This window comes from Mesoplodon bidens, assembly GCF_964165515.1.
Source record: "Mesoplodon bidens genome assembly, chromosome: X".
Lineage (NCBI taxonomy): Eukaryota > Metazoa > Chordata > Mammalia > Artiodactyla > Ziphiidae > Mesoplodon > Mesoplodon bidens.
Window position 1 is genome coordinate 27692146 of NC_138163.1, and position 18504 is coordinate 27710649.

At 42.4% G+C, this 18504-nt stretch overlaps 1 protein-coding gene across 1 annotated transcript; it reads right to left on the reverse strand.

Annotated features, from left to right (window-relative positions):
- Positions 1-16065: 16065 nt before the first annotated feature.
- On the reverse strand, positions 16066-17118 carry LOC308609298 (olfactory receptor 11A1-like; the record flags this gene model as incomplete). Its single annotated transcript, XM_081222993.1, is given in 4 exon segments — positions 16066-16428; positions 16432-16600; positions 16602-16704; positions 16707-17118. Coding segments are annotated over 4 exon segments (1047 nt in total).
- Positions 17119-18504: the final 1386 nt, after the last annotated feature.

Below are 18504 nucleotides of genomic sequence, written 5' to 3' on the forward strand. Positions count from 1 at the left end.
TGACCCTCGCCATCCATAGGGAGTCTTTTTTCTCAGAGCAGCCTGGGCTTCTGTGAACGAAGCCAGGCACTAGGCTTTGTACTTGGGGGCTCAGACCACTGCTGCTCCTTCCTTCCAGAGAAATAGCCAACAGAGCAGGGACCATCCCTGGGGTCCTATAGCCTAAAGCCCTTGAGAATACCAGGTGAATCCTTGCATGGTAAAATTAAGTTTGGCAGACAAGTGACTCCCTCGGGCTATTCTACCAGGCCTTTTAGGGGAAAATTCAAAAGACCCAAATTTGTTTGACACAAAAGTCTATCTCTCTGTCTTTGTCTCTTTCTCTGTCTCTCTCTTTCTGTATGTGTGTTATAGAAATACCTGTTGGTGTTAAGGTTTTTGGTTTCATTATGTGCACGTGCCCAATGTGCCCATGTGTACACACACACACACACACACCTACATACACACGTAGTCACCATACCCTTCCCATACAAACTTAGCAGCCCTTCCCTGTGCCTCTCCTCAGGGTTCATGCACATTCACCTCACCTTCTGTGGTTTCTTAGATCATCTGCCCCTCCACTGATCAGAACAATCTCTAAAATCCTAGAGAAGCTATTGACTGTTCTACTCACTTGAAAAGGTAGTTAATCAAGACCCTTGAAGACTGGAATAACATCATCCTTATTACTCTTTTTTTTTTTTTTTTTTTTGCGGTATACGGGCCTCTCACTGTTGTGGCCTCTCCCGTTGTGGAGCACAGGCTCCGGACGCGCAGGCTCAGCGGCCCTGGCTCACGGGCCCAGCCGCTCCGCGGCACGTGGGATCTTCCCGGACCGGGTCACGAACCCGTGTCCCCTGCATCGGCAGGCGGACTCTCAACCACTGCGCCACTAGGGAAGCCCCATCCTTATTACTCTTAATGTCCCCTAGCATGGTGCTCTGCACAGATGCAAAATAATTATTTGTTGATTGAATGAACCAATGACTTACCAAAGCAATGGAGGTTTGGTGGATGAAGAGAGTAAAATAAGTCACTTTTTTTCTGCCTACACTGGCCTCTCCTCCCAAGTTTCCTCCTCGTGGTCATAGACACCCCCATCTCCCTCCACAGGCAACTCTCACTGAGCGCCACAACCTTGCTCCTTGCCATGTCCCCTCATCCACCCTCCCCACAGTGGCAGATGTATCTTCCTGAAACCCAAAACTGACCCTACTATTTCCCTGTTTATCACTCTCCGTGGTTCTCCAGTGCCCCTGGGATGGAATCAGAGATCCTCAGCCTGACTTGTGGCCACCTCTTGACCTCACCCCTCACCAATCTCCTTCTCCCCCTTTGTGCTCTAGCCACACCAAACTTCTCAAATAGAGTTGGAAACTCCTTAAAGGGAAGATCATATGCTCACCATGTCTCTTCCACAGTATCTAGAGCCAGAGTGGGACAAAAAGTAGTTGCTCAAATAAGACGTCTTCAATCGAACTGTAATGGGACTCTCACCTTCCTTTCCTCTTTGTTTCCATTTATTGGCTTCTGGCCTATGAAGCAGCTTTGGCTTGAGGAAAAGGTAATCTTGAGTGACTGTCAGTGATGTGTGTGTGTGTGTGTGTGTGTGTGTGTGTGTTTTACCTCATTTCACCTGCCTACCCTCCAGCTGGGCACCACCAGGAGCACAGATAGACTCCCTCCCCCCAAGAAACCTCCTCCTACAATATGAGTCAAAGAATGCCAAGCAGTTTGGGAAACACTTTCCCAGCTGGTTCCTCCTACTCCCTTCCTGATCACCCACAGAGTTCCCTCTTGTATAGGGTCTAATTGTCTCTAATCTAGCTTTAACTTCTTGTAATTACCCTCAATTAGGAAATAGAGCCTGCAGAACACACTCCGTGTGGTTAAGACATGAATCCAGTGCAGAAGTGTAATTACTTTTCTGTCTCTCAGGGGTTCTGCGTAGCCTTCTGTGCAGGTGCACAGAGTAGAAATGCTTCATCTGCTCTATCCATACATGTTTTTCTCTTTTTCTTGAACCCAGGTTTTTGATATAGGTTGAGGGTTTTGTTTAGTGCATTGGCCATTGGGAATTTTTTTTAAATTTACTGGTGATAGGTCAACTGAGCTTAGAAACCTTCAACTACTTCCCATTGCCCTTAATAAAGTCCAAATGCCCCATGGAAGTAACCAACATTACCTGTCAAGATCAAAGGACACCTGTAGCCCATCTAGAGCCTGTTCATGGCCAAAAAATGATATACCACTTGTTTCAATCTCCAGTTTCATCTTTTGTTGCTTGTTTGCTCTCTGAACTCCTTTCCTTCCTGGATGTCTCTAAGTTCTTCAAACCTGTTTGCCTCCTCATAACTTTCACACGTGCTGTTCTTTCTCCCCTTGCTTACTTCACTTTTCACCTGGCTCACTCTTTGGGTTCCATCCAGTCTCTTTATCATATGCTCTTAGAGCACCCTAGCTTTTTCACTTTTTCATTATAAATTTCTCACAACTGCATTTGAATATTCTGCATGATATAATATAGGTACAGATATATATCCTCTACCTGGATTATAAACTTCACAAAGGCAGGATCTGTGTCTGTCTTGTTTGAACACTACATCCCTAGTACCCACAAAGCTTAACAAGGAATAATTGTTCAATAAATACTTGTTAATAAAAGAATACAAAAGAGCCATCTAAAGTTATTTCATTTATTTGATAAAGCATTATGTTGCTTTCACTCAATATACAGTTATTTAATCTTTTTGTGGCCCAGTTAGTTTCACTCTGTTCCCAAGACCACAATGTACCTCCCTATTCCCTGCCAGTCATCACACAAATGTGTATAATTCCCCCGAGGGAACTGGAGGAGAGTGTATGGCTCAGGACAGCTCATCCTTACTGGTGAGAAATATGTCAAAGTGCATGTCCTGCTCTCAGTGGTAGTATAGCTTCCCTACTGAACACAAAAGGCAACATTTTTTTTTTATTATGGTGCTTTGGTTGATACACTGCTTCCGCAGTGTGAATAGTCTTTCTCTATTCAGTGAAACATTATGTTAATGATTGGACAGAGTAATTAATAGCAGATCAGATTACATTTTCATGTCTCTGTACAAACCAAAGAGAAATTATCCTCATTAACCTGATCGGTACAAACTGTCATACTAGATTAGAAGAGATCCAGCTTCAGTTTATACCTTAACCCTCACTGTTTTGGCCAGATGGCTTGCTGGTACCTCAGTGGCTGCTCAGGAAAGAGGGAGAAGGAATCTGGAATGGGCAAGTCAGGGGCAAGAAGAAACAATATGGGCTTCAGTCTTGCCCTAAAGGAAGCTTGCCAACAGCACCTGCCTCAACACTAGGAACCCATCCACATTAGCTTTTCTATACAAGGGGGTTAGGCTAGGATGTGGGGAAGGCTGCATGACTCTCATGGCAATGGCACTAATTGCAAAAGGTTATAATTGTGTTCCAGAGCATTATATTTGGAAGTAGAACTCCAGAGAAAGGACCTAGAGGTGGATTTCAGTACCTTAAGAGTAGAGGACTGCCAAGAGATAGACAAGTATCAAGAACCCAGGCAAATGAACTGGGGTTCAGAGTGGGATTGAAAGTTTGAGAATAGAGGCAAACAATATTTAGGGCATTCCACTGTTTCTAAACTTTAACCCATTATCTGTTTCTTCAGTTTCTCAAGCTCTATAGATTCTTCAAGTTTAACTTCTATGTCCAACTTCATCTGTAGTGCAAGATCATTCGCAGCATAAACATGAATGAAGACACAAGCGAAATGTGGGGACATGATGTCTGGTATCACTACTCTTCTAGTTGGTCAAGATTAGGGTTTAATAGAAAATAAGAACAGACCAATCACAAGTAATGAAGTTGAAACTGTGATTAAAAATCTTCCAACAAACAAAAGTCCAGGACCAGATGGCTTCACAGACAAATTCTATCAAACGTTTAGAGAAGAGCTAACTCCTATCCTTCTCAAACTCTTCCAAAAAATTACAGAGGGAGGAACACTTCCAAACTCATTCTACAAGGCCACCATCACTCTGATACAAAAACCAGACAAAGATATCACACACAAAAAAGAAAATTACAGGCCAATATCACTGATGAACATAGATGCAAAAATCCTCAACAAAATACTAGTAAATTGAATCCAACAACACATGAAAAGGATCATACACCATGGCCAAGTAGGATTTATCCCAGGGATGCAAGGATTCTTCAATATATGCAAATCAATCAATGTGACACACCATATTAACAAATTGAAGAATAAAAACACCATATGATCATCTCAATAGATAAGTTGAATTCTTTAACTATTATTCTTAAAGTTATGAGCCATTAAATGTTGTCCAGGCTCATGGGTCAAATCAGAGATGGCCAGGACCTAAAGATCAGATAGGCCATCAGGGATTACATTAGCTCTAAAAATGGCCTAAGTATTATGAAACAAATTTAAGGAGGTGACCAAAATGTCAGGGAGACCTGGAAGTGGCAATAGTAGAGGTCAACACAAGAAATACGCAGAAGGGGGCTTCCCTGATGGCGCAGTGGTTGAGAGTCCGCCTGCCGATGCAGGGGACACGGGTTCGTGCCCCGGTCTGGGAAGATCCCACGTGCCGCAGAGCGGCTGGGCCCGTGAGCCATGGCTGCTGAGCCTGTGCTTCGCAATGGGAGAGGCCACAACAATGAGAGGCCCACATACCGCAAAAAAAAAAAAAAAAAAGAAAAGAAAAAAGAAATATGCAGAAGGAATCCAGGAGTCCCAAGAGCAGATAGAAGTGTAGTATTAAAGTAAGAATTAGAGGGCCTCCCTGGTGGCGCAGTGGTTGAGAGTCCGCCTGCCGATGCAGGGGATACGGGTTCGTGCCCCGGTCTGGGAGGATCCCATATGCCGCGGAGCGGCTGGGCCCGTGAGCCATGGCCGCTGGGCCTGCGCATCCGGAGCCTGTGCTCCGCAACGGGAGAGGCCACAAGAGTGAGAGGCCCGCATACCGCAAAAAGAAAAAAAAAAAAAAAACAATAAAGTAAGAATTAGAAAGGCCTGAAGAGAGGCAAATCAGTACCCTACTCTTAGGGGAAATGTATTATCAATTGGGGAACCAAATAAGAGATTTGGATTCTAGAGGAAGTTATAGGAAATTAAGCAAGACCCCAATAAATTTATAGGGTGAAAAAGTCAGAGTAAGACTGAATTTCTAATATTTCCCCTGTGCAAAACTAAAATTGTCCCAAGAGCCTAGGACAGAGCTAAACTCACAGGGATTTTCAAATGCTCTTAGGCACAACCAAAATTGTAAAACTTGTCAACCACAGCACTGTTGTGGTGAAGAAGCCAGTCACATAATTCTAGTAGTACTTTAGAATGACTATCCTATTAGCCTGACTGCCTGCCTTTGAGAATTGAATTCTACATGGACAGTATAATCATTCTGAGCAGAATAGCATCATCGTTGGCAGAATAGTTATCCTCATGTTTAGTTGGATCCTGTACCCTTTTGGGGTCTCTGGCATGCTGAATTTGCCTCTGAGGTTTCTAGCACTTTTACTCCTTGGATATACTAGAAAAGCCATCCTCCACCCCCGTTACTATTCTGCTTGAGAACACCTTGCTTTGTCCAACTTCCCTTGAAAGTTCAAAACAAATGTCAAGTCCTTCCTGTTTTCATTCATCACTCAAAATGCACTGATATCTTTTCAGAAACTTCCTTGTGTTTAGTGTTTCTTCCAGAACAAGTTAGCTTCTTCATCCAAATTGGATTCCCAGCCATCATTCTTATAATTGCAAGGCATTAAGACATTTAACAAAGCAAATCTTTGACCTTTTCAATATTTCCATTGGGGTCATTTCGATGACTAGATGATCAATTCGTACATCAGCATGGACATCTTTCCTGAACCAATTCTTGCTCTTGATTCTATTCATCCCTCATAAGTATCTCTTAACACATAAAGTATCTTACTTGCAAATTCATTTCACACAGTATCAATATTGATCCTTTGCTCTACACAATAGCCACTCATTTTTTTCAGTGACATGAAAATAGCATGCATTTCACCACCAGTGCTAGCTAGTGCAAGACTGATTGGCTGATGTTGACAACATTGAGTAACAACTTCCCGTTGGATTGTATAGAGGTAGACTCAAGGATGATTATTTTAGAAATTAGGACACTTATGTTGTCCTTTCTCTTTCATATATTTTGTAATCATCATCCCAGCCAGAACTAGCTGAAGGTCATTGCTCCATGGACTTGAAGGTAGGTAAGTAGGGCTTACTAGGGTCCCTGAGTTTCAGCTTAGTTACTGACATGTACCTTTTATAGCACCCTAGAATATTGGTCTTATCCTATCTCTTGAGGAACTACAGTATATGGTAGTGGTTAAGATAGCAGGCCGTGGAGTTAGAACTGGGTTTGAAACCTAATTTCACCATTCTCTACCTTGGTTAAGTGAATCCCTTTCAACGAATTGCAGTTTCCTCATTTATACAATGAAAATAATGTCTACCTGCAAAGTTCACAAGGCTTAAATGAAATAATATATGTAAAACACTTAGCTTGATACCTAGCACATACTGAGCTCTCTTGGTGGGAAGACCAGTCTGACCTAGTGAAAAGTCAGAATATCTTTCAAGGCTATAAAGCAATGCCTCCACTAATATTGACTCTTCTTGTTCAGAAACTTGCTTCACAGAGTAATGTCAGAAACATATTCCATTCCAGCCATGCTCCAAGGGGAGGCTGTGACTCTCTCAGGCTTGTGGGATATATTTCTGTTGCCTTGGGACATGACCCCTCACCAGTTATTCTTGAGCTAAAGACACTGCAGACCTTTAACTTCCCCACTAAAATGGTCTTGGCTCTCTCTTTTCTTCATCTGCCACTACCACTAGCTAAGGACTGAGAGCTTCCATTAATTCTCTCTGTCTCTGTATACCAGGCTGACTTTATTCAAATGAACTTCCTTCTCAATGGATTGATTAACTGAGGTCTTGTTGTTTGTTATTGTTACTTCCAAATATACACAGTGAATTGTATTACCAAGTAGATGGCTTAATGGGATCCATATTAATAAATAGATAAATATAGTCAGGTTTCATGTGAAAGTGAAACTTGCATTACCCATGTGGTTCTGTTTAAGGTATTAATTTACCACCAACCCTCTCCTTTCTTTTTGTAGCTGGTGAAATAGTAAACTCCGAACCTAGTTTGTAAATAAGACAGTCCCATATTATGAATTAGTGACATCCAAATTAATGAGATTTACTTTATCTATATTAACCCTAACTACAATGATATATCACTTATCTGAAGGTTCCCTTCCTAGAAACCATAATTGTCTAGTACTCTCAGAGCTAAAGTCTAAAAATTAACCTTTAAAAACTTTAGAGCAGCCAAAAGAGATAATATAAAATCTATACATCAAAAGTCATGCAGAGGGCCTCCCTGGTGGCGCAGTGGTTGAGAGTCCGCCTGCCGATGCAGGGGATACAGGTTCGTGCCCCGGTCTGGGAGGATCCCATATGCCGCGGAGCGGCTGGGCCCGTGAGCCATGGCCGCTGGGCCTGCGCATCCGGAGCCTGTGCTCCGCAACGGGAGAGGCCACAAGAGTGAGAGGCCCGCATACCGCAAAAAGAAAAAAAAAAAAAAAAAAAAAAAAAGTCATGCAGAAAAAAAAGTCATGCAAAGTACTTAAAGAAAAACTCATAAGGCTTTCAGTCTTACTTTATACACACTTATAACTCAGCATGGTTTCTGAGCCTAGGATAGAACAGAAGATGTCAAAGGGCTACTGGAGGCATAAACAATTTAATCAGCAAGCAAAAACTTTAGAAAGAAGACAGGATGCTTCTTAAAAAATAGACAGCCTGGGGCCATTTATTGGATGATTAAACAGTCTGACACACTAAGGACACACCTTACATCCCAGCCCAACTCAATGATTAGTGTCCATAAAATGACCTGGAATCAACCTGAAAAGGGCAAATTGTGTCAGGTTCACTTGGCATGAAAAAACAAGGATGGGCAAAATAGGTGAAGGGGATTAAGAGATACAAACTTCAGCTTTAAAATAAACATGTCTTGGGGATGTAATGTACACGTAGAGAAGAGTCAGTAATATATATATATATATATATATATATTTTTTTTTTTTTTTTTTTTTTTGCGGTACGCGGGCCTCTCACTGCTGTGGCCTCTCCCGTTGCGGAGCACAGGCTCCGGACGCGCAGGCTCAGCGGCCATGACTCACGGGCCCAACCGCTCCGCGGCATGTGGGATCTTCCCGGACCGGGGCACGAACCTGCATCCCCTGCTTCGGCAGGCAGACTCTCAACCACTGCACCACCAGGGAAGCTCAAGAGTCAGTAATATTATAACAACTTTGTATGGTGATGGATGGTAACTGGTCTCATTGAGGTGATCATTTCATAATGTATAAAAATATCAAATCACTATGCTGTACAGCTGAAACTAATATAATATTATATGTTAATTGTAAATCAATTTTAAAATAGAGACATCCATTTGAAACAATTATAATGAAAAGGACATGGCCACTGCAAGTACACTTCTATTATGTGAGACATGCACTTGCAAACATTTCCTTGCCAACCAATGCCAAATAGATCAGGTGTTAAGGTATCTGCCAACCAAGGCATGTCACGCTAGGTTCTGCCAGCCTGGCTTCAATGAACAGATAAGCATTTGTAATAAGCCCATTATTTATATGTAAATAAAGCAGATGCTGGTGAAATGTTCATGAAACCTTTTCTCTCCCCTCCCTAAGGTGTCACACATGTGAATATTACCAGAGTAGGTGGTGTCTCAGTTATTTACAACTTTGAGTTAATGAGGTGGCTGTTTTGCTGCATCTGTGTGTGGTGGCGGTGGGGGGTGGGGATTCTCCAGGGATAAGTCCTGGAGCTCCAGAGAGTTTATTAGACAAGAAGGATACTTGGGGCTGGCCATTTTGCCATACCACCTTCCAGAAGAAATATGTTCCAGCAAGAAAGGAAGATATTGGTAAGGAAAAGTTATTTTTCCAGGTTTCTAATGAAATCAGGGAATTTCCTCTCACCTTGTTACCAATAATAAGCATGCTTTCTTGGGGGAGAGAAGTGCAAAATAATGGCCTCCCAAGGAGCTGTTACGCACTTGCTTCTAATAACTCCCTGTGAGCCCATCTCCCAGTGAAGTTCTTTGTAGTTAAAATGCCTTTTTTAACTGAGTCATGTGCGACCAATTAAAACCACCAACTCTGCAGTGAATGCTGTACTAACTCCTTAATCCTAAAAATTAGTGTGCAAATGAAGGAAGGAAAATGACGAAAGAAGCAGGCTATTGGCTATAAGAAACGGAGCCACTTACAAACCTAGCTACAGGGAGTGCATATGTTGCTTATAAGTAAATGCACTGTGTGTGTATCTACACAGTATGATTTATGTGCATCTTGTATGGAGACACATATGAAAGATAGTGTGTGTGTATATATTCATACCCATATATATCTGTGCACATGTATGGGTGATATGAGTGTCTATGTAAACAGAATGTTTACACTGGGGCTGTTTAGTGGAGGGAAAAAGAGTTCAACACACTTTAACATAGCTCCTAACAACACCCTATGTTTTAGCCCAGCCCCCAATAACGAGTACCCATAAAGATGGCTTGGGATCATCCAGAAAATGTTGTATCAGGTTCATTTTGGTATAATAAGACAGAAAGCTATCTGTTTGAGACAAATTAAAAAGACTTTGTGGGCTTCCCTGGTGGTGCAGTGGTTGAGAGTCCACCTGCCGATTCAGGGGACACGGGTTCGTGCCCCGGTCCGGGAAGATCCCACGTGCCGCGGAGCGTCTGGGCCCGTGAGCCAAGGCTGCTGGGCCTGCGCGTTCGGAGCCTGTGCTCCGCAACAGGAGAGGCCACAACAGTGAGAGGCCCGCGTACCGCAAAAAAAAAAAAAAAAAAAAAAGACTTTGTTATTTCAAGTTATGCTTCTATTATTTGGGACCTGCATGTATAAAGAGCTTCCTTCCCAGCCAGTTGCAGACAGATCAGCTGTTACAGTATATGCCAACCAAAGCAGGTCACACTAGGTTCTGTCACTGGGGGTATGGGTCTGTGTGTCAACATTTTGTGTCTGTGGTGTGTGCATGTGTGTGTGTGTGCACTTGCTCAAGTTGGGGTGTGTTTATGCATGGAGAAATGGGCAGATGTGAGGGGATGTACATTTTTAAAATGAATTCAATCTGATGCGAACACTCGGTTTCTGCTCAGCATCTTGCCTTGACTATCATTGTTCCTAGTTTCCCTTTCTGGTACCCTATTTTGCCTTTTTCAATAGAGATCCCATGGATCAAATTTGGCTCAGTTAGAGACTGCTCGGATTATCTGACCCTGCCCAGCAACCCCATTGCCCCATCCTGTAGCCTCAACTGCATCTTCTTGCCAAAGCTGCACCTGTTCTTTGGTCCATTCTGGCCAGAGCTACTTCCTTGAAACTGACCTAATGACCCAGCTTAGGCTAAGTTAAGCACCAGTCCTGGCAGAACTAGGGGCAGAGTAAGGTGACAAGGTTGGACTGCAGGGCTCTGCGTGGTGTGAACCAGGCTCCCTTGGGGACAGTAGGAACCTGGATGCATGAGACGCTGTCTGATGTGGGGAGTACTGATTTGGGGTGGGGGAAGCACACCAGAAGCTCTCAGGATCCTTGATCCAAAGAGAAAACCAAGTGGAGAAGGGAAATGAGAACCAAGTGTGGAGGGTTGATGGAGGCTCATCAGTAAGAGGAAGGAAGAGGAGAGAAGAGTAAAAGAAAATATGGAGTGTCCTGGACTACCATTCCAAAGAGAGCCAAGAAGTCCCAATGCTGTCCCTAGGGACACAACAGACAACCCTTTATTGAGAGATTACTATATGTCAAGCACTTGCCAGGCACTGGGTGTACCTCAGTAAATAAGACATAGTCCCTTCCTTCAAGGAGCTTGCTGCATATGTGAGGAGATCAAGAAGCAAGTTGTTTTTCATATTTCTGTGTGAGAAGTTCCACAATAGATGTAAGAAAAGACTTCCTGTAAAAATGGAGTTAGGCAGGTGAAGAGTGGGGAGGGGAATGAACATTTAAAGGCCACGTTTTGACTTCAGGATAAAGTCCAAATTCCTTGGCTTGGAATAGAAGGCCCTTCATGAATTGGCTCCAGCTTCTCAGTTCTCAGTTGTCACCACCATTGCCCACACACTCTAGATCCCGTCATGTTGGATTTCCTGCAGTAGTTTGGACAGGCACACTGTCTTTCACTTCCAAACCATTGCAGATGATGATCACTTTACATGGAATGGCTTCCCCAGGCCCCACCCATGCAATCTACTTATTTGATTCAACTCAGATAACACCTCTGCTGGGAAGTCTTCCCTTAACCTAGCCAACCTCCTGCCTCGGATTGGTTTGCATGCCTGTATTAGTTTACTGGGGCTGCCATAACAAAGTACCATAAATTGAGTGTACTAAACAACCGAAACTTTTTCTCACAGTTCTGGAAGCCAGAAATTCAAGATCAAGGCAACATTGATTCCTTCTGAGGGCAGTGAGGAAGAATCTGTCCCATGTCTCTCTCCTAGCTTCTGGTTGTCTGGTGGCAATCTTTGGTGCTTCTTGGCTTATGGAAATATCATTCCCATCTCTGCCTTCATCTTCATGTGGTGTTCTCCCTGTGTGTGTGTCTTTCTGTCTAACTTTCCCCTTTTTATAAGACACCAGTCCTATTGGATTAGGGCCCACCTGAATGACCTCATTTTAACTTGATTACCTCTGTAAAGACCCTATCTCCAAATAAGGTCACATTCTGAGATACTGGGCATTAGGATTCCAACATATCTTTCTTTGGGGGACAAAATTCAACCCATAACAATGACTCTCCCTCCCCAGCACTGACATAAGACCCTACACTTATCATAGCATTAATCAACCTAATTATAATTTTCTGTTTACTTGTCTCTCACCAAACTGTGAGCTGCATGAGAGCAGGGAGCATGCTTCATTCATTGTTGTAACCCTAGTATTTCAATACTTAAAACAAAACCAAGCACATAGTAAGTATTCAGTACATATTTGTCACAGTATAAGTGTCACTCCTTTGATCAGAGGCCAATCCCTTCACATATGCACTGGACCTTGGACCTTCCAGCCTTTTCAGGGACCATAAAATACTATATCCCTCTGGTCTCCTGCATCTTCAACTTCTCCCTTCCTAATAAATTCTTCTTCCTAGTAGTATTAAAATATTTTCTATTACTTCACATTGTAAAAACAAACATCTCCCTTTAAGCTCCTTGTTCCAGCTCTCACCAAATCAATTTCCTTTCAGAACCAGGTTTCTCCAAAGCATTATCTACACGTGGTGTCTTCTTTCCTTCACCTTTTATTTATTTCTTTCTCTCACTCCAGTATGACTTCTGCACTCATAACTCTACCAAAAGTTATTTTAGTGAGGTCATCAATGTCCTCCATGTTATCAGATACAATGGACTCTTCTCTGTCCTCATATTACACCTCCTCTCAGCAGCCTTCAGTATAGTTTACCAGGCTTTCTTCCTTAAAACACTCTCTTCTCTCTACCTGAATGAGCCTACACACTTATGGTTTTCCTGCTACCTCTCTATCCCTTCCTCATCCTTATTCTTCCTCTATGTGATCTCTAAATGATGGAATTCACAGGGCCCCATTCTGGGCTCTTTTCTCTTCTCTCTCTAAACTGTTTCTCTACATGATTTCCCCCATTTCCATGATTTTAAATGCCATCTACATGCTGATGGCTTCTAAATTCTTATTTCTAGCCCAGATATCTCTTCTGAGTTCCAAACCAGTATATTTAACTACCAACTTAACATCCACTGCTATATCAGTATACTCTTATACAAGATTAATCTCATCATTTCTCTTCTCCCCCAAACCTTGTCCTATTCCAGGGTTCTTTCATCTCAGCTGGTGGCACAAGCACATATTCAATTCAAAACCAGTAACCTAAAAGTTATTTTTGATTCCTCCCTCTATAACCCATTACCAAACTCTATAATTCCTACCTCTGACTATATTGAGTTCAATTCATTTCTCCCCATCTCTGCCACTACTCTTCTAGTCCTTACCACCATTGTCTCTCACTGGTAACATTGTAACAGTGTACTAATTGGTTTCTCAATGTCTATTAGCTCTCCAGTCCCATTAAAAGTCATTTTCCACATAGAAGCCAGATGATCTTAAAACGTAAAATGGATCCTGTCACTCTACTAAAAATCATTCAAAGAGTTCTAATCTCACAGCGAAATGCAGTGAGGCATGGTATTATCTGGTTCCTGCCCACTTTTCTAGACACTTCTGTGATGTTCTCCCCTTTGATCAGTACATTGAACCACATTAGCACTTTCTCTGTTCCCCAAACATTCTAAGGTCTTTACTACTGCAGGACCCTGCTGTTATCTAGTCCCTCTGTTGAAATCCTGCCCTACCTTATCAGAGACGTCTTCTCTGATATTTCCAGCCCAATCCAAATTATGTACCTGTTGTGGTCTGAAAGTGGGTTGGAAAAGAATTTCCAGACACAAGGCAGAATGTGAAGAAGATGGAATTTATTAAATGGAATGGTCACTGCCAGAACAGCGTGCTGACTTCCTAGTAGTCTGACAGAGCCAACCCCGAACATGTGCTATTAGTCAGTTTTTATAGCCAGAGAACAAAAGAATGGTCCGAGGTGAAAATTTCGTTTTCTGATTGGTCGAAGCACATGTAACATCCTTCTGTAGGATGGGAGTAGGACAGAGCAGATGCCTTTCCTTATTTGGGACAAGAGAGAAACATGTCCCATTGCCCAGGTGGGCTTAGGAATTTCATAACCATCGCAACATGGCGGGGAGGACAACAAGAGTCTGATAGGGTGTGTATCGCTGAAACGTTTTCAGGCAGGATTGTCCTCTGTCCTTGAAGCACCATTGTCCTTGGAGCACCACAGTACCCTTGTTATATGCCTTCCTAGCAGCCTGTGCTTTTCCTTTATAACGTTTATCACAGTATTAAATTATGGAGCATCATCAGTATATAGGTAGTACTTGAAGTCAAGGAAATAATAGTAATCTAGTAAGGGAGGAAGACATATAACCATTCAGCTATTCACTCAACAAGTAGTCGTTGACTCTCTCCTATGCCAAGCACTAAAACTTCAGTGGTAAAACACCAGATAATGTGATTACTGCTTAAACCTAGGTCCACAATGAATCCCATGGAGATACGGGAGAGTATCACTTTACTCAATGTGTTGGATGGGAGAAAACAATCAGGTAAGATTTCCTGGTAAAGATGATGATGAATCCAAGTGTTAAAATATGATGGGGCATTAACCAGGTGAAAAACAAATATAGGCAGGAATTTTCAGGCAAAGGACATGAGTAAGGATGAACATGTATGATATGGTAAATTGTGAGATGGAGCTTGGTGGGAGATGAGGTTGCAAAAGGAAGCAGGAGCAGGGTCATGGAAGACTTTGAATCCCATGCTGAGGAGCTTGGATTTGATTATGTGAAGACAAGTATCAAATGTTGACTGTGTGCAGTGTACTATGCTGGGCATTTGGGGGTACAGCTAGAAATGACTTTCTATCTCTGTCCCGGGAGGGTTTACAATCTCACTGGAAAGATAGGACATGCACACAAAATGTGAAGAGCAGTGCATGCTTACTTGTCAAATAAAGGGGAATAGAGTACTTCTAAGGGGAATAAATTACATGAGGAAGGCAGCAGGGAGAGTTCTGAGAGAACATAGTACTTGAGTTGGGTCTTAAAGGAAAAAAGGGTGTGTATTTAGCTAAGCAAGGGACATTCTGAGCTTCTGTGTTTGTTCATATGTTCTACTAAAAGCTTTGTTAGGTCTTTTACATTATGTTGTTTCATATTAATTGTAAAATTATTCTTAAAATTAAGGTAAATAAAAATATTGGGATTTTATGTGCAGAGATTCTCTTTATAGACAGTGCTTTCAAGAACTACATAGTCTAAAAACAGTGTAAAAATATATAATCTGAGCAATTTGAATACCAAGGCCACCAGACTGTAATATCTTTGAGGTCAGATGCTGTATCTACACAGTTCACTATTCTATTCCTAGCACCTAGCATGATGCCTGGATAATATTAGTTTCAATGCATATTTTTGATTGTCTCCCTTAGCAGAGTCTTTTTGCTTCCCTTCTCTCTTGAAATGTAGCTTGAATATATCCATTGATAATGTTAGGTAGCTGGTAGCAGATACAAAAATAAAACAAAAACACAAGTGAGGCCATCAAGGCTAACTCAGGTACATAGCAGAAGGAGGATCTGGGAGGGGAGCAGGGGAGCATAAAGAAAGAAATGAAAACACAGTGAGTAGTTATGAATGCTAGAGAAAATTCAACTCAGAAAAGAGCGCCTTGAGGCAATCTACATGTCTAACAAATTGCTGTAAGTGCTTAATGCACATTTCTCCAAAACTAGTCTTCTAGTGAGCTTCTGTATATTTTATTAGATTCCACTTTTATCTTTCTTAGTCCTAGGCCAAATGCAGGTGCAGTATTATTTGTCATTTAACACAGTCAGCCTCACTACCAGAACACTTGCCTGAGTGCTAAGCAAATAAATATGGTCCCTTCATTTAGGGAGCTCTCTTATTCTTATTGGGGTAGCACAGTTATTGCTCCTCCTCCAACCCCAAGATCTCCCAGTCTAATTTATAACACACTCACGCACATGCACACACACACACACAGAAGAAACTGAACACAACTAAAGCACACCTGTCAATCCTCACCTCCAGGACTGAGCTTTAGAAGGGATTATATGTTGCATTATTTATTGTCTATCCCAGAGTGGCTCCCCTCCCACCAACTAGGAAATACTCCTCCCCTCCCACAGTATAAATATGCTCAAGGAGAACTAAGTCACTTCAAGGAGACAGAGACACATCTACTAACCTTTCCCCCAAATCAGCTAAATAGATGATTTGGAGATTAACCAATATTTCAGGTTATAAAGATTATAATCTATCCTAAGTTTTGCTAATCAGACTGGGAGTTCCCTGAGGACAGGGAGAGTGTCTTGACCTTCAGACTGTCATCATTTTGGTTGATTGAATGAAGCTTATCATTATAGGCACAAACCCTCAGCTTCCTCAGTGCTTCCTCGACATCTTTGTTTTTGAGGCTGTAGATAAGGCGGTTGCACGTGGGAGTGACAACAGTATAGAGCAAGGAGAAGGTTTTGTTGAGAATTGGCACCTGGCCAGCCAAGGGCAGAGCATAGACTAACATCAAGGTCCCATAAAACAGAGTCACAACCACTAGATGAGAGGAACAAGTGGAGAATGCCTTCTGCCTACCAGTCATGAAAGGTATATGCAAGACTGTGAAAAGAATCTTCCACTAGGAGGCTAGGATTAGTCCAAAGCAGGCCAGAGTCACCAGTGCTGTTAGACTCATGCAGACCAGGTTGACTAGCTGGGGATCTGAGCAGGAGAGCTTCTGCAGAGGCTTCAAGTCACAGAAGAAGTGGTCAATCTCATTGCCGCCACAGAAGGTCAAGCTGGATAGCACCCTGGAATGCAGCTGCCACTGTGAAACCACTAACCCATGAGCCAATCACTAGCCCCAAACATATGGTTCCATGCATTAGTGTTGGATAGTGTAAAGGCCGGCAGACAGGTATTGGTCATATGACATCACTGACAGAAGATAACATTCAGTGCTACCCAGGGCCCCAAAGAGGTAGAGCTGAATAATACAACATACCATGGAGATCACTCTATTCTCTCTCAGCAAGCCCATGAGCAACCTGGGCATGATATTCGATGTATAACAGACCTCCAGATATGAGAGGTTTGCCAGAAAGAAGTACATTGGTGCCTGGAGTCCCTGCTGAGTGCTCACCAGGATCACAAGGAGGAGATTCCCAAAAATGGTGGCCAGGTAGACAGTGCTAAACACCAAGAAGAGCAAGGGACCCAATTCCTTGAGGTCTCCAAACCCCAGTATTATAAACTCAGTCACCATTATAGTGGTATTTCCTGGTCTCACAGAAGTCAGAAGTTCCTGGAGGTGTGTCAGTTTCTTCATACTGTTATGTCAGATTACCACTTAGATTTCCTACACAGTACAATTCTAATCAGTGGTTGGAGCTCTGCACTGATTAGGGCATTTTGGGGGGATTGGCTCTCATTGTAGCCAGTTAAATTTGCCCTCAGAAAAACTTTTATGGAAATTAGCTGAACTTGTCATCTAGTCAGGGTGTGGAATAAGGATGAGGAGACTAAATGGTGGAAGGAATGGTTCAGTGAAAATCTGTCCCCATCCCTAAGGAAACAATTCAGAGTACAACAATATAAGACCCCCAGATTCACATCCAAAGGGGACATGTTTAGCCCATGCTTGGCATCCTTTGTGCCTTTTTGGGTAGAAGAAATCCCCAAGGAAAACTCTTACTAAATCCTGACCATTCAAAGAAATGGCAGGCCAGATAGTAAATCATAATCACGATCTTCTTTATCAGAGCATGAAATGGAAGGTGAAATGCCAGGACTGAAGCAGAGAATCACTCCACTGATGTTACTGGGCCATCCATGCTTGTTTGCTGGTGACATGTCTGAGACAGTAGAACAGTAGTTGCTGCAGAGACAGTATACTGATTCTGGAAAACCAGGTGTACATACTAAATATGTATGAATACAGATTTCTTACTTTTAAATCCTTCCCCATAAGAGGCTGTATTTTAGGCTTCTGGGTAGAAAGCCTAGCAGCTGACATCTGAAACTGCTGGTTAGACTCATGTGCACACATCTGAACACACACACACACACAGAGACACACACACATCTGGATCTACACAGTCAGGTATAGATAGTCACATGTGCTATCATCTTTGCCATCAGTTCTTTTGGTTTTCTAGGTTTTTTAATATTTCTATCTATCTATCTATCTATCTATCTATTTATTTATTTATTTATTTTTGCTGCGTTGGGTCTTCGTTTCTGTGCGAGGGCTTTCCACCACACAAACTGACTCACTGCCTGTTATTATCTACATGTATGTGTATAAGCAAAGAGTTTTCAGAAAGCTGTCTAAAAGAATTAAAGGCAGACTTACAATCTTATACCTTTTAGCCAGCCTTCTTCCTACACATCTACTTTGCACCAGGTATCCACCACACGCAAGTCATGGGCACCCACACTGTTCTCCAGTTCCTTCCCAGCTTCTGACCTTGGTTGTGCCTCCTTTGAGAAGGAATAAGGGATTTTTATTGGATATTCTCATCTCAGACTTCCGCCTCTTCCTTAAGAGCTATGTCCCAGATTCATTCTCCCTGGTTTCCCCAATATTAAGACCGTCCTTAACCAGGTCTTTGGGCCTCAGGCTATAGTGCCAACCCCTGTTGTTGGATACATAGCTGCCTAGCGAAAATCCACATTTTTTTTGCAGTTGGGTCAGGCCAAATGGGTGTGAATT